Below are 14022 nucleotides of genomic sequence, written 5' to 3'. Positions count from 1 at the left end.
TACCACATTTAAGTTTCTAGCTAATAATCATGCAGATTTATTAAGCATTTACTGTTCCTATATGTCAAACATTTAAAAAAATCAATTTCTGAAGATGTTATTTGTAAGACCTTAAAGCCCAAAATGTACACATTCCAGTGAGCCTAAATTCACCAATCATTACAGGTTTACTGAGCCATTTTTTAAGGTTGTTGAATAATCACTACATTCTGAAAATAAAGTAATGTTTTATTTCGGTATCATACAGATATTCTATTATCATTATTCTATGTTTATAAAATCTGTTACATTAAGTATGCATTGACTGGAAGCACTTTTCTCTCTCACTGGCGAAACTGGAGCGGATGACATTTCTGCACTGTCAATCTCGCTTATTTCAATGATGTTTTTCAGAATCATTATTTTCAGTTTGTTTACATTTTTTTCATTCTTTAGTGACCGCAGCTCACTAGCCACACAATCTCCAAAGGTTTGGAAACTATCAATTTCCTGGCCCAGAATTTTTTCTGCCTTTTCAATGAGCCCATTACCACTTCCTTTAGTCTCCTTTCTTTTTCGTTTCTTCCCATCATTAGCAACAGGCACATCATCTCCTGCAACAATTTCTTCTTCCTGCAAAAAGTAACAAAATTGAATATAACAGAAGATCAAGGAATACAAAGGGCAAACAAAAGGAACATAACTAATTTTCCATAGAGTGTTGATAGACTTCACTGGAAGCATATTGCTCATACTACAACCAATAGACAGTTGAGGTTATTACAATTTAAGTTCACAACGTAAAATGTGACTAATACATATTAATTACACCATTTTGTACTATCTGTATTAATGTTATGCGAGAACAACTATTGTGTATTAAAGTAAAACAGTCAGCAATCAAAAGATTGTTTTGAACATCACAGGGCTTTAGAAGCCCTGGTTCTGTTGGTGGTGGTATTATGAAAATAATTTGTTTACCTTCCCAAAAACTGGATCTACTTAATACTATGCCTAATGATCTTACTGCAAATGTATACATTTGCATACATTCCACATGACAATCAAATTTGCAGAGACTAATATAGTTAGTTTCATGTTACGTGGATTGTTTAGCATGATGAATTGTAACAATGTGGAAGGAGTCATTATACATAGCAAATTAATTTGTGAACATGTCTACATGCTGAACATTTATAAGGCACATATATATTTTTTTATATCCATAAAAGTCTATAACATACAAACTAGTTAGTGCCCACCACTTACTGCACATCACAGTAAAAGAAATTCTTCTACGGAAAAGGAGTTGTCAAAGAGAAACATTTTCAGTTTCTTTTGAATTTTTTACTTTGCTTTCTGTCAGACACTTCATATCACTGCGTAAGTAGTCAAAACTTTTAGTTGCAACATGGTGCGCTGTAGAGTAATGAATGTAATTTCATTAAGGCATAAATATACTGTGAAGTAGTAGTCAGAATACCCAATACCTTAAACTGATGTCTACAGGATGATTGTGGGTGAGCATCACAAATTATTCTTACAGCACGGTTTTGGACAATGAAGACTTTCTTACTTAGATATGAGTTGCTCCCAGAACACTATTCCATATAAAACTATATGAAAATATGTGAACTTACTGATTTGTCTCTCCCAATGACTAAGTTCAAATGTGGATGAACTGAGTTGTTTTAGGAATCCAAAATGTGCTTTTTCCAGTTTTAATTTTCATCAATATGGACACCTAAGAATTTTGAACTTTCCCAAGTTGGTGTGATACACACCTGGATGTGCAGGACAGATTTTTTTTCTTTTTAAATTGTGAGTGGGACCATTTGCAGAAAATCAGGCAATTATACATTTAAGAACTCTGTTTACCAATTCTTTTCTTGAAGAATGCTTGGATTGATTACAATACTAGTGTCATCAACAAAAATAACTAATTCTGCTTTTTGGATATTAGCTGGAAGGTCATTCACCTACATGAGGAACTATAATGCTGGAAGGAGATAAGTGTTGTGCTGAAGCATTCAGTAGAGAAATACTGCACAGATAATTATTGGGCTCTGAACAGTGATATTATGCTAGACAATCATTAAGTTAAAATATTGAGGAAACAGACAGTGGTGTAAAAACAAGGTTCTCAAACAACTCAAGGGGGATAAATAAATTATGGGAGTACACTGTCACAGTATTTAGCAGTTAATTCTTAAACATGATACAGATAGGTGATAAAAGTCAAAATTGAAATCTCACAATGAAGAGCAGCCTACCCCACTTTTGCTTCCCAACAAGGAGCTACAGAAAGCAAACAAGGAATCCCAGCTAAACTTCACAGCTACTTAACTTTGTTGATAGCGAATATATTCTGTTAGAGGTTGTGGCAACATTACTTTCTAGAAATTTCATTGCAGAAAAATACGGCCACCGAGAATCCGACACTATGCCAGGAGAGCCACTTTTTATTTTCTGCAGTTTCCTAACTTCTTGAGAAAATTGGGTCTTCAAGTTATGCCACTTTCTTTGTACCTTTTTCACTGACATGTCGAATATTGACGAAATTTCATTCAATGCACACATCTTCTTCATTCTATCCTTGAAGTCCTGATTATGTACGTCCCAAATTTCGGGGTAGCTCTCCACGGCTTCAATAAAATTTTCTGTGTCTTGCTTCGTCCATTCTCGTTTCTCCTCCATTTCTGAAATTTGTTGGCATATAATACGTGAGATGGCTGCATAAAATTAAGTAAGCTGTTAAATATGAGTGTTATGCAGATGACATACTTACTATAACTTGCGCTTCCTACTTGCAGGAAATAGAAACAAATCCTAAAAGCTGCAAGTTACTTGCAGATAGCTCTTGCGTGGTGTTCACACTGGAAGCGGAAAACGTGCAGCAAGTCACTTCTGCAATAAATTGCTACGGTCGCAAGTCGACTTGGCGATAAGTTTACACTCGCAACTCGCGCGGCAAGTTCCTCCGCGCAAGTAAATTGCTGCAATATGTTGCTAGTAGTGATGGGCTAAACTGCGATTTTCCGATATCAGTGATTTCTGTGAAAGCTACTTTTCAGTATCTGCTATTCTTAACTGTGATTTGTCGCAGTTAAGAATCGCAGTTAAGGAACGTAGGTCGCGTATCCCCCCGCCACTGCTATTTCTGCGATTTATGCTACTTCCGCGATTTCTGTGACTTCTGCTACTTCTGCGATTTTTGTGACTTCTGCTACTTCTGCGATTTCTGTGACTTCTGCGACTTACCAACGTATGAAAAAGTTACATCTGCCCACACAGAAAATTGCATCTCAACAAATCTGTCATTGGTCAGTAAGTTTTACGGTTGTTCTTCCGTTGGCTTTAATTATGTATTAAAGAAACAACTGAGAAAATATTAATAGTGTAATTAATATGTAAGTAGCCATACAGTAGCGTAATAGTTCGTGTTTAGAAAATGAATTCTAACATATTGTTATGTTCACAGGTACCCGAACTACATTTCAGTCACTCAGTAAATTGATAACTCAAAATATCATTGTCAACAGATCTGGAGAAATTGCCACTGCGTCTTTAGACCGTTTTCGTCAGACGAGAGGTTAGTTTCTAAGTGTTTCGATGGACTTAATTACTTCAGTGAGATCGTTCTTGCAAATGTGAAATATACCCCATTGAGTGGCTTTCATTACAGCAAATATTAGCAATCTACTCTGTCAATTATATTTATTGTAATTAGTGACAGCAAAATTTGTTTAATAATCCTAGTGATTTTGCAGACACAGTTCTGACTCTTGATTACTGGTTGCTGTACGTATCTATCCACATCAAGGCTATTGAGAGAGACTCGTGAAGATTCAAGACAGCTCTTAGAGGATTTGCAGTTTAAAAGTGACATAATTGTGAAATAAGTGTGCAGATGAGTGATTAAACTGTGTTTTATTGAAGTTGTTATGCGATTTTAAAGGAATAATAAATGTTAAATACAGTGATTGAATAATGAAAATCTCATTTTCCACATGTTTAAGCCTTCCTATACCCGTAATTTTCCGCCACATATTTACTGGTAAACACTGGTTGAAGAGTGACATGCCGCCGCCGCCCCCCCCCCCCCCCTTCTCCACAATCTTGGTGTGACACTGACCTGTAACATAGCCCGAGGTATAGAATATGCATTTTGAGGCTGTTGATATTAAAGTGCGAAGTACAGATCTTCCAGTTAAATCAGGAATAGCTTAAGTGCAGTACTCGAAAGTAACACAGGAAAAGCTTACTTATGTAGGTGGTTGTAGTGTCGGCAAAAAGTTCGTGTGTGTGAAGTTGCCATGTAGAACACCAGGGGCAAAACTTTTATCCCGAGTCTTGAACTGTGCCGGAATAAAAGTGAGGCATTCATATGACTCAATAATGCTGTTTTCATTTCACTACACTTATACAGATGTCTGAGTTCTGCTGTGTTAACATTGCAAAGTCCTGTAGACATGTGGAGTATTAACCAAAATTGTCATATTGGAAGCATAATCACATTTGTTACGTTACTTGATATTTTCAGGAGAAAAAGGCAATGTTGCTTCTTATTAATATAATACATTCAGAGTCACAGCTGTGTTTGACCAATCATAACTGATGCTGAATGTGCATGTCGTCATATAATGTGAAGGGCTTGTTTCAATAGTGGTACAAGTCCATTACCTCCACTTTTATGTCTATAACGCTTCTGAAATTAATGATCCAAACAAACATTAATAAAGGTTCATTTCTAGCAAGAAGCCATATGCTTGAATATTTCCGGTATCTCAACTGTAGATTTTTCAGCGCTCATTTAACTTTACCACTCCGTATCTCAAAATGAACAAAAATGGACTTGTACCACTAATGAAATAAGTCCTTCATACGCACACACAGCACACCGATCTCGTGAGGCACTAGGCTCTTATAACGAAATTGCGACTTAGTTGCGACTTGTCACGGAAATCGCAATTAGACTCGATAACGTGTCGCAGAGATGAGCGTAGTACAAACTTTGGCCAACAGATGGCACTGTTAACTGCGCTTTTTAGATGCTACTTGGGACTCTTGGTTGCGATTTGTCACTGAAATCGCAGAAAGCAGTATGGAATTCAGCCAACAGATGGCTCACGGCGTTTATTGTGAAATGCTACTTGCGACTGCTAACTGAGACTGAAATCGCAGTTAGATTTTGTAAAGTTGTTACTATGATATCTGTGACTTCTCAATCACTGTGATTTCTCACAGATACGCGATTTTCTGCCCACCACTAGTTGATAGTATAAACCCAGCTTTGCACTGTACTCCATCTTTTCCTTCTATTCGTCGTATATAAAAGCAGCCAGCAAATTTAAGTTCATTGGTAAGCTGGCAAACGTTTGAGTACAGAGGTCATCTCTCGCAAAAACTTGTTTGCAAAATTTCGACAATCCATATGAAGAGAGAAAAATCCGAATATATTGCAGCCCCCTACATGCCAATCTAGTGTTGAACTTGAAGGCAAGATTAAACTCGTAGCCAGTACAATGTGCACAGCATCATTTCGGCTGTCATTCTCGCATTCCATTCGTGAGTGGAACGGGAAATAACTCTTATTATGTGGTACAATAAGAAGTGCCCGGTAATTTTGCAGAGTATGGATGTTGAGTGAAATGCAGAAGGATGAAATCGTCAAGTCCCTCCTGTAAGTGGTTTAAGTCCATTGTGGGATTCTTGTTGTACGTTTAAGAATATGGGGTTACAACGTTAATAGGATTATTGTACATGGTAAATTAGTAATAATGGGAGCTGCAGCTGAGAGCGTACTGTCGAATTTTTCTGTTGATTATGTAAGTATATCAATGCCATTTACTTCGAGACTGGACACTATGTTACCGTTTTACGACGGGAACTGGCGAATTCACATTGTACCCTACCGGTACACTTAATGTATCTCCATGACAAAATGAAGCAGCTTCCATGACTGCGACAGAATACAGTCCTACATCTTACAGTGAGTTACTGGAAAACACTTCACTGGACAAATGCGCAGTTTAATTTCAGTTTATGGTGTTAACACCCAGATTCGACTGTGCAACGGAGAACACTGAAAACTGAGCACATTTATAATTACTTTATGAATCATTATATTAGAATGCTTATGAAAGCAGAGGGATGGCATATGACGCACTTTATATATTTACTTTATTTGTTAATTCTTACAAAAAACAGTACTATACAAGTACAAAGATGACCAAAGGAAAGCATTGCCTTCTGTTATGTTGGCGAACATGGTGGCTATGCACTTGTAAACAAAAATACGTAGTGACAGCGTGCGTGGGTGGGAAACAAAAATATTGTGAAACATTCAATGAAGTTCACGACGTCGGCATATCTGTGTGAAACACATGGCAACACTTCCGAAATTAAACAGAAGAATTTACCGAAGTTTAAAAAAGTGAAGGTAAGCGCTGAATAAATAACGAATAGTAAATTTGTTGAAATTGTTTTTCATTATTAAATTATTGACAGTCATGCTAGAACTGGCAGAGTTGACTGGTGTTCGTGCACAAATGAACATTAATAATGCATATTTTCATAGGATTACATGTTCTGTCGTTGGCTTATGATTGTTATGGTTTGCATTAAATGAAATCATTTCCCGGTTCTGGCTGTAACTGATAAAAGCGTAAAGTAACGTCAGGAAATAATTTAGGAGGCCGCGAACACATATTACAAGATCTTATGAAGATAATATAGTTTTAATTTTAAATTACAAAGATTTTAAGTGCAGTCATCTCTGAATGGTTGACCAAAAATGAAAATACCAACGCTGTTGATCATCTTAACCACCACAAGCTTATACACACTGACAGAAGTGGTTTTGTACTGAAGGTAACGTTGAGCCTATCGATAGAACATTTCTAATTTGACACCAAACTCTCATTAAAAAGAAATATACGTGAAGTACATTTCTAACAACATTTATTTACTTTCGTGACATAACATTTGTTGGATGCACCAGCTTTCAATTAGACTCTTATCTTCCCATGTAATCTAGGTCTTGGGCCAGAATACAAACTTGACTGTCAACATGGCCTACATTTGAAAACCGTAATAAATAAGCAAACATCATTTTTCTTTTTGCACTGTAGTGGATTATTTACAACAAACTACACGAGAAAATAAATGTACTGTGAAGCAATAGACAGAATGCCCGTCTCCTTAAACAAATGCCAACAAGATGATTGTGGGTGGGCACCACATATTATTCTTAGAGCACGTTTTAGGCAATGAAGACTTTCTTTCTTAAGGATGACCTACCCCAAACATTACTCCATATGATATTACTGAATGAGAATATCTCAGCTTATTGATTTGTATCTCCCCAACCTTTTCAATGATTCTAAGTGCAAAGGTGGCTGAACTTAGTTGTTTTAGGAGTTCCAAAATGTTCTTTTTTCCAATTTAAGTTCTCATCAATAAGGACACCTAAGAATTTTGAAGTTTCCACCTAATTTGTTTTGTCTTCATCGTGGGTTACACTTATTGTTGGTGTAGTATCCGTAGATCTCCAACTAAATTGTTAATGTTCCCCAGATCTGATACAGGGAGATAGTATGTCCTTCCTGTTGGCGTCACTGGATCCACTCTTGTGATAATGTCACATTTTCTGATGATACAAGTGTCTGGTTTGGCAGGAAACACAAATGAAAGAGATGGTCCATGTTGATGCAAGAAGTTGACCTTTACTTCATCTGTTTCTTCACATGTTTGTAAGACTTATACAACCCACCCAATGACTGCCATACATACAGGCAACAAATCCATGTATATTTGTTAACAGCATTTCATTCACCATAGCAATCACTGACTCTTTTCTACTCACTAAAGAAGCAGAATATGTCTTTGTCTTTACTATACCTTTGTTAACAGGTGTTACACAAAGGAGCTTATAGGTATCTGGAATCGTCCTTGTATTTTTGAAATGTTGTTTCAGCTTAGCCGTATATGGAAACTGATGTATAGTGGAAGACACATAGAGGAATATTTTCCGTGCACCACTCAAACAACTGTTGTGATGTCAGAATATGATTTTCATTAGATCACTTGAGGCTGGCAAGTCTTGCTAATCTCTTACAGTCCCTGCTACACCATCACAAGGTCCTTTACCATGCACTGTAGCAAAAAATGTCATTCTGCAGTAACATCAAAATCTTCTTGATGGTAGGACAGATTCATAAAATTCTTTCTGTTTTTGTATTGGGCAGCACATCCATCTGAAAAGTAATAAATGTGCTTTGGATTTGAAAACTGACATTTTAAGAAATTGATGAAATTTGTCTGGAAAGAATAAACACACACTGTATCATGCTGAAGGCAGTCATATATGTCAACATATGATACATGTCGTATTTCATTAGTGCTTGAGTCTCTGTAGTTAGCTACAAATGGGTGAATTGTAGCCTGTGAATTATGCCACTGGAATCCTTGTACCTCATCCTGATTGGTGAAGGAGTAATTTTCTGCAAAGTCACAAAGAACAAGAAACTCATTTACTCTGAGACCTTCTTTGGTGATTTTATAGAAATGTGACTGCTGCTGGGAGATAAATGAGTGCAGTAGGAGCTGTTGTAACCTCGATGTAAACACCTCAATGAAGTCATTTGTTGACTTTCTTATAGCCCTCTTGAACTACCCTGCCTGTAGTTAACCAACACTTATATGCAATTTCGTCAGTGCAATTCATACCAAACAGACTATACAGATAATCAGTTAGGCTTGCAACACCTGGACAATAGGGACATGAACTTAAGAAACATGCTGGTAGTGCAGGATTACATGTAACAAATGCTACACAGTGCTTGTATGATGGTAATGTGTATTCTTCACTATTTGTTAGTACTTTTAAGTATACAGCCTTCAATCATTAACTTGAAATTCTGGTGCAAGACACACACAAACAGCATGGTTTCCACTGGCATTGGCAATAACACAGTGCTTTGGCCACAACTCACAAAATTTGGAGAATCCAATATTTATATCTAGGTATTTATCTTTGAAATGTGCATACAGTTCCTTGTGCAACACCACCTGCTTTTGTTTATGTACTGTAATTCCATTTTATTTCACAGCCACAAAGTCTTTTCTTCCTAACATCATATGGCTCACGTCATGATCACAGTAAAACACACACACACACACACTGAACAATTTTCTCTCATAATGTCTTACCTGTCTTTGGATTTGGTGTCACTAATATACCATGTTCAGCTGCTAACTGTTTTGCTCTCTGTACCATGTAACCTGAAGCAGAAAATTCTTTCATATTTTTCCTTATACTCCAACTTCCCCCCCCCCCCCCCCCCCCCCCAATGAACCATGGACCTTGCCGTTGGTGGGGAGGCTTGTGTGCCTCAGCGATACAGATGGCCATACCGTAGGTGCAACCACAATGCTGGGGTATCTGTTGAGAGGCCAGACAAATGTGTGGTTCCTGAAGAGGGGCAGCAGCCTTTTCAGTAGTTGCAGGGGCAACAGTCTGGATGATTGACTGATCTGGCCTTGCAACATTAACCAAAACGGCGTTGCTGTGCTGGTACTGCGAACGGCTGAAAGCAAGGGGAAACTACAGCCGTAATTTTTCCCGAGGACATGCAGCTTTACTGTATGATTAAATGATGATGGCATCCTCTTGGGTAAAATATTCCGGAGGTAAAATAGTCCCCCATTCGGATCTCCGGGCGGGGTCTACTCAGGAGGATGTCGTTATCAGGAGAAAGAAAACTGGCGTTCTACGGATCGGAGCGTGGAATGTCAGATCCCTTAATCGGGCAGGTAGGTTAGAAAATTTAAAAAGGGAAATGGATATGTTAAAGTTAGATATAGTGGGAATTAGTGAAGTTCGGTGGCAGGAGGAACAAGACTTCTGGTCAGGTGACTACAGGGTTATAAACACAAAATCAAATAGGGGTAATGCAGGAGTAGGTTTAATAATGAATAGGAAAATAGGAATGCGGGTAAGCTACTACAAACAGCATAGTGAACGCATTATTGTGGCCAAGATAGATACGAAGCCCACACCTACTACAGTAGTACAAGTTTATATGCCAACTAGCTCTGCAGATGATGAAGAAATTGAAGAAATGTACGATGAAATAAAAGAAATTGTTCAGATAGTGAAGGGAGACGAAAATTTAATAGTAATGGGTGACTGGAATTCGGCAGTAGGAAAAGGGAGAGAAGGAAACATAGTAGGTGAATATGGATTGGGGCTAAGAAATGAAAGAGGAAGCCGCCTAGTAGAATTTTGCACAGAGCACAACTTAATCATAGCTAACACTTGGTTTAAGAATCATGAAAGAAGGTTGTATACGTGGAAGAACCCTGGAGATACTAAAAGGTATCAAATAGATTATATAATGGTAAGACAGAGATTTAGGAACCAGGTTTTAAGTTGTAAGACATTTCCAGGGGCAGATGTGGACTCGGACCACAATCTATTGGTTATGACCTGTAGATTAAAACTGAAGAAACTGCAAAAATGTAGGAAATTAAGGAGATGGGACCTGGATAAACTGAAAGAACCAGAAGTTGTACAGAGTTTCAGGGAGAGCATAAGGGGACAATTGACAGGAATAGGGGAAAGAAATACCGTAGAAGAAGAATGGGTAGCTCTGAGGGATGAAGTAGTGAAGGCAGCAGAGGATAAAGTAGGTAAAAAGACGAGGGCTGCTAGAAATCCTTGGGTAACAGAAGAAATATTGAATTTAATTGATGAAGGGAGAAAATATAAAAATGCAGTAAATGAAGCAGACAAAAAGGAATACAGACGTCTCAAAAATGAGATCGACAGGAAGTGCAAAATGGCTAAACAGGGATGGCTAGAGGACAAATGTAAGGATGTAGAAGCTTATATCACTAGGGGTAAGATAGATACTGCCTACAGGAAAATTAAAGAGATCTTTGGAGAGAAGAGAACCATGTGTATGAATATCAAGAGCTCAGATGGCAACCCAGTTCTAAGCAAAGAAGGACAGGCAGAAAGGTGGAAGGAGTATATAGAAGGTTTATACAAGGGTAATGTACTTGAGGACAATATTATGGAAATAGAAGAGGATGTAGATGAAGATGAAATGGGAGATACGATACTGCGTGAAGAGTTTGACAGAGCACTGAAAGACCTGAGTCGAAACAAGGCCCCGGGAGTAGACAACATTCCATTAGAACTACTGACGGCCTTGGGAGAGCCAGTCATGACAAAACTCTACCAGCTGGTGAGCAAGATGTATGAGACAGGCGAAATACCCTCAGACTTCAAGAAGAATATAATAATTCCAATCCCAAAGAAAGCAGGTGCTGACAGATGTGAAAATTACCGAACTATCAGTTGAATAAGTCACAGCTGCAAAATACTAACGCGAATTCTTTACAGACGAATGGAAAAACTGGTAGATGCGGACCTCGGGGAGGATCAGTTTGGATTCCGTCGAAATGTTGGAACACGTGAGGCAATACTGACCTTACGACTTATCTTAGAAGAAAGATTAAGAAAAGGCAAACCTGCATTTCTAGCATTTGTAGACTTAGAGAAAGCTTTTGACAATGTTGACTGGAATACTCTTTTTCAAATTCTAAAGGTGGCAGGGGTAAAATACAGGGAGCGAAAGGCTATTTACAATTTGTACAGAAACCAAATGGCAGTCATAAAAGTCGAGGGGCATGAAAGGGAAGCAGTGGTTGGGAAAGGAGTGAGACAGGGTTGTAGCCTCTCCCCGATGGTATTCAATCTGTATATTGAGCAAGCAGTAAAGGAAACAAAAGAAAAATTTGGAGAAGGTATTAAAATTCATGGAGACGAAGTAAAAACTTTGAGGTTCGCCGATGACATTGTAATTCTGCCAGAGACGGCAAAGGACTTGGAAGAGCAGTTGAACGGAATGGACAGTGTCGTGAAAGGAGGATATAAGATGAACATCAACAAAAGCAAAGCGAGGATAATGGAATGTAGTCAAATTAAATCGGGTGATGCTGAGGGAATTAGATTAGGAAATGAGACACTTAAAGTAGTAAAGGAGTTTTGCTATTTAGGAAGTAAAATAACTGATGATGGTCGAAGTAGAGAGGATATAAAATGTAGACTGGCAATGGCAAGGAAAGCGTTTCTGAAGAAGATAAATTTGTTAACATCGAATATAGTTTTATGTATCAGGAAGTCGTTTCTGAAAGTATTTGTTTGGAGTGTAGCCATGTATGGAAGTGAAACATGGACGATAACTAATTTGGACAAGAAGAGAATAGAAGCTTTCGAAATGTGGTGCTACAGAAGAATACTGAAGATAAGGTGGATAGATCACGTAACTAATGAGGAGGTATTGAATAGGATTGGGGAGAAGAGTAGTTTGTGGCACAACTTGACTAGAAGAAGGGATCGGTTGGTAGGACATGTTTTGAGGCATCAAGGGATCACAAATTTAGCGTTGGAGGGCAGCGTGGAGGGTAAAAATCGTAGAGGGAGACCGAGAGATGAGTACACTAAGCAGATTCAGAAGGATGTAGGTTGCAGTAGGTACTGGGAGATGAAGCAGCTTGCACAGGATAGAGTAGCATGGAGAGCTGCATCAAACCAGTCTTAGGACTGAAGACAACAACAACAACTCCAACTTTTTGAAAGTACAGTTAGAATTTGTGTTTTGTCGCACATGCGATCTGATTTGTGAAACTTATCTTTCAGCTTGGTGATAATTTCACTTTCTCCATTTTCTCTATCCTTTTTTTGGTTGTGCCACATGAGTATGCTCCAAAACACATGCTACTTTTCTTTTTCAGTTTTTGCTTTGTATATTTTTTCTCACTCTGAAGCCTCTTTTTCTTCCAGGAGATTCACCCAAATACTGAAGGCTACTATTTAAAGCATTGAGTATCAGATCTGATGCTACTTCATCTTCACTTAAATCTTCTCTGGAAGTACCTAGCACAACTGAGGCAACATCTACAATGAATGTTGAGTTTTTTGATTTTATTTTCCTACATTTACTGCAAATTTTTCCACCTAACAATACATTAGGATATTTGTTTATCATCCACTCCTGAACATTCCTTAAATTCTTCCGTACTTTTGCATGACCTTCTTCCCTAAACGGATTGCAACAACACAATTTTGACATGAAATCCATTCGTTACTAAATATTACTTTACGGCACATTTACACTGCACTTTGTTAAACAAGCCACAGCCATAAAACATGTGAAAAAAATTTAACAGGCTAATGTTGATTGGTTGAAATAAAAGTGTCCCGCATTGGCTCTTCACAGCTAGAAATATTAAAGAACTTGTCTGAATAAAAGTAACTGCTATTGGCTGGTGTTATAGAAAAAACTGGATACATAGCTGCTTACTGCATGTTGATGGTGTACTTAAGTTGACAAAATAATTTTTTGTGCATGATGCCTTTGGTATGCCATCTTGATATTTACCATATTTATAGTAACATACTGGAGCAATTAATTATACTTTTTTTCAAAAAAATGGAATGTGGGGTGTTTTGAAATAATGAAGGTCAACAGTCAAGGTCAGTGACCTTTAGTATGAAAATTCTCAGAAACCTGCCATGTGGCATATCAATGTAAAGGTCTATTTGTTAGCTTTCCAATGGTACCATTTTCATTGCTGTAACTGAATTAGAAGCAGAATTACAGTCATTTATGTTGTGACATACACATGTAAATTTAGCACAAATTCGAAACTTTCCAGATCTGTAACTTTCTTCACAGTTGTAATACACATCTGCAAATTGATATTTTTCCATCTCTTATCTGGTTCATTGAATACACTAAATTTGAAAGAAATCTGATTGGGTCAGGTCGAGAGGTGTGTTGAATTGATATGGAATGGCTCATATATGAAGAACAATGGTGTTAGTACGATTGAGCCTTGGGGAACCCCATATGTGCTTTGTCTCCAGTCGGAATTGTGTCCCCTAACTGTGCTGATTGAATTAATAAATACAACTTATGCATTCTTATGGTTAAATATAACATTATCTATTGATTGGCCACACCATAA

At 37.7% G+C, this 14022-nt stretch overlaps 2 protein-coding genes and 1 long non-coding RNA gene across 3 annotated transcripts in view; 2 read left to right on the top strand and 1 right to left on the bottom strand.

Annotated features, from left to right (window-relative positions):
• Positions 1–250: 250 nt before the first annotated feature.
• Positions 251–2864, bottom strand: LOC126278309 (uncharacterized). Its single transcript, XM_049978327.1, has 3 exons — positions 2768–2864; positions 2509–2678; positions 251–612 (listed from the first exon to the last, which is right to left on the bottom strand). Exons 2-3 carry the CDS (start codon positions 2674–2676, stop codon positions 262–264), a joined length of 519 nt encoding a protein of 172 aa, XP_049834284.1. The 5' UTR covers positions 2677–2678; positions 2768–2864; the 3' UTR covers positions 251–261.
• Positions 2865–3197: 333 nt separating this feature from the next.
• LOC126278317 (uncharacterized) lies at positions 3198–3961 on the top strand. Its single transcript, XR_007550685.1, has 3 exons — positions 3198–3302; positions 3461–3571; positions 3750–3961. It is a non-coding gene; the product is annotated as an uncharacterized LOC126278317 (long non-coding RNA).
• Positions 3962–6256: 2295 nt separating this feature from the next.
• LOC126278300 (GATOR complex protein MIOS) overlaps positions 6257–14022 on the top strand; it is a 191188-nt gene continuing 183422 nt past the window's right edge. Inside the window, exon 1 of the mRNA XM_049978316.1 lies at positions 6257–6421. The gene's annotated coding sequence lies outside the window, so the exon portion shown is untranslated. The remainder of the gene's footprint in view (positions 6422–14022) is intronic.

The sequence above is a fragment of the Schistocerca gregaria genome, chromosome 1 (genome assembly GCF_023897955.1).
Source record: "Schistocerca gregaria isolate iqSchGreg1 chromosome 1, iqSchGreg1.2, whole genome shotgun sequence".
NCBI classification, from domain to species: domain Eukaryota; kingdom Metazoa; phylum Arthropoda; class Insecta; order Orthoptera; family Acrididae; genus Schistocerca; species Schistocerca gregaria.
This window is presented reverse-complemented; position numbering and strand designations above follow the sequence as displayed.

What these genes read in the sequence shown, in the direction of transcription:
- LOC126278309 (XM_049978327.1), bottom strand. Translation starts at nt 2,676, where the DNA reads ATGGAGGAGAAACGAGAATGGACGAAGCAAGACACAGAAAATTTTATT. An exon ending in TCGACATGTCAGTGAAAAAG is followed by an intron (nt 613 to 2,508) that starts GTACAAAGAAAG and finishes TACTTTTTGCAG; the next exon opens with GAAGAAGAAATTGTTGCAGG.